The sequence below is a fragment of the Montipora capricornis genome, chromosome 13 (genome assembly GCF_036669925.1).
Source record: "Montipora capricornis isolate CH-2021 chromosome 13, ASM3666992v2, whole genome shotgun sequence".
Taxonomy (NCBI): Eukaryota; Metazoa; Cnidaria; class Anthozoa; order Scleractinia; family Acroporidae; genus Montipora; species Montipora capricornis.
The window spans coordinates 42,574,885-42,577,384 of record NC_090895.1 but is presented as its reverse complement, the minus strand read 5'-3'; the positions used below and the strand labels follow the sequence as shown (position 1 = coordinate 42,577,384).

Here is a 2,500-nt window from a genome sequence, read left to right as displayed (position 1 = left end):
GAGGTCTTGTGTCTTTACGTCACTCATCTCTTTATTTCTCTTTTCATTTCACTGTCAGGAGGAAAATATGTCCCCAGGGCTGTATTAGTAGACTTAGAACCCGGTACGATGGATTCAGTTCGCTCTGGACCTTTCGGACAAATTTTCAGACCTGATAACTTTGTTTTCGGTGAGTTAAATAAATTGAGATTAAGCAATGCAGTTCCAACGTTAAGCTTAAGCTGGATCGAACTTCAGCTTAATTTGAAAAAAAAAAAAAAACCAAGGAAACAAGTAACTTGAAAGAAATCTGATATTTTTATAACTGTAGAGTATTTCAGTTCTCAAGTTAATTTGAGTTGGAATATGATACCAGAATCAGTTTTATAATTAATTTTTTGCTCCTACAAAACAAAAGGCTACGTACTGGAGGTTTTTAGAAATACAGTCTCGAATCCGAGGACGTTGAATAAAATTTGAGAAGAAGTGTAGTTGGCTTTGTTACCCGTGATCTTCACTTCATAGGACAAAGTGGAGCTGGCAACAACTGGGCGAAGGGACATTACACAGAGGGCGCTGAACTTGTCGACTCTGTACTTGATGTTGTCCGAAAAGAAGCTGAAAGCTGTGATTGCTTGCAAGGATTCCAACTCACGCACTCATTGGGTGGCGGAACCGGCTCGGGAATGGGGACCTTGCTGATATCAAAGATCCGCGAAGAATATCCCGACCGAATTATGAACACTTTTAGCGTTTGTTCCCTCACCTAAAGTCTCTGATACCGTGGTTGAACCATACAACGCAACGCTCTCAGTACATCAACTGGTCGAGAATACCGATGAGACATACTGCATTGACAACCGAAGCTCTTTATGATATCTGCTTTAGGACTTTGAAACTCACCACACCTACTTATGGCGATTTAAACCATCTTGTCTCCGCTACGATGAGTGGTGTAACAACCTGCCTTCGATTTCCCGGCCAGGTAAATATTACAAAGATTAAGCATGGAATCTACGTGAAACGACAAAAGGGAAACGACAGGCTGTTGCTTGTCATGGAAGCATGAAAATTCTCCTATTCTTAATTGTGTCGCTATATGTGGAAGTTTTTCGATATTAGGGGTTGATACGTAAACTGTAATGGGAAGTACTGAAGACCAATATGAATACTTACAGAAAATAGCAGAAACATTGATAATAATAATAATAATAATAATAATAATAATAATAAAAACAATAACAATAACAATAACAGTAACAATAATGTTGATGCTGTTGTAGTGAAGTTTTTAGTATTTTATTATTTATTTATTTATACGGATTAAGATTGTGAATATCATTATTTAGCATTTTAGCAGATTAAATAATGTAAATTTAAGATTGTTTAAGAATTTGTTAATAAAGTTTATCATTGTTATTAAAAAAAATAAAATTAAAATAATAATAATAATAATAAATCAATTTTAAGTCTTAATTTTTATCTACAATTGTAGCTTAGGAAGAGTATTTCAAGCTTGCCGACCCTGGAGTTTTCTTTGCCAGTAGTGCTGTCAAGATAGTATTGCCTTACGATTTACTCAATGCTTTTTTCGCACGTTTGTACACAGCTCAACGCTGATTTGCGAAAACTTGCGGTAAATATGGTGCCCTTTCCCCGTCTTCACTTTTTCATGCCCGGATTCGCTCCTCTGACCAGCCGCGGTTCCCAGCAGTATCGCGCTCTAACTGTTCCAGAGCTGACACAGCAGATGTTTGACGCCAAGAACATGATGGCGGCTTGCGACCCCCGTCACGGCAGATACCTGACAGTGGCAGCCATGTTCCGAGGTCGAATGTCAATGAAGGAAGTGGACGAACAAATGCTGAATGTCCAGAATAAGAACAGCTCATATTTTGTGGAGTGGATCCCTAACAATGTCAAGACAGCCGTGTGTGATATTCCTCCTCGAGGTCTTAAAATGTCCGCCACCTTTGTGGGTAACAGCACTGCCATTCAAGAGCTATTCAAACGCATCAGTGAGCAGTTTACTGCTATGTTTAGACGCAAAGCGTTCTTGCATTGGTACACTGGTGAAGGGATGGATGAAATGGAATTCACAGAGGTATGTTGTTTTGGAATTTAAAAAATAGCAAGCAAATCTTAACTCTTTCCCGCGTGGTTTCATCCCTATTTTCTAAATGGCAAATTTTACCGTATTGCACTGGTAATGCAATATTAAGTTTGTTTGCTTACCCCGCTTGGCAGAGATTTCCTTGATTTCTCCTTCTAGAAGGAAAGGAAACCCCTGGACCGACCTCCTCGATGTCTTGTCACGCATGCGCGAGGTGACGCCAATGCAACCGTCCACTCATATGATGAGGCCCTCAAACTGTCTGAATGTCCTCAACTTAATGAAAGGCTTGATATCGTCTGCAACAAGATCTCCAAGAAGATAAGCCTGCAGAACAGTCCCCAGTTGTTCAAACGATGGATAGCGCTATCCACCGGATAAATCACTATCCAGTGGACAAACACTAGC

The 2,500-nt window shown here is 39.7% G+C and overlaps 1 protein-coding gene across 1 annotated transcript in view; it reads left to right on the top strand.

Moving 5' to 3' along the window:
• The window catches only part of LOC138029250 (tubulin beta-4B chain-like), a 5,348-nt gene that overhangs the window by 453 nt on the left and 2,395 nt on the right, over window positions 1-2,500 (top strand). The window contains 5 exon segments of the mRNA XM_068876963.1: window positions 59-169; window positions 505-734; window positions 736-840; window positions 842-964; window positions 1,589-2,083. Of these exon segments, the coding sequence (XP_068733064.1) occupies window positions 59-169; window positions 505-734; window positions 736-840; window positions 842-964; window positions 1,589-2,083 (1,064 nt within the window).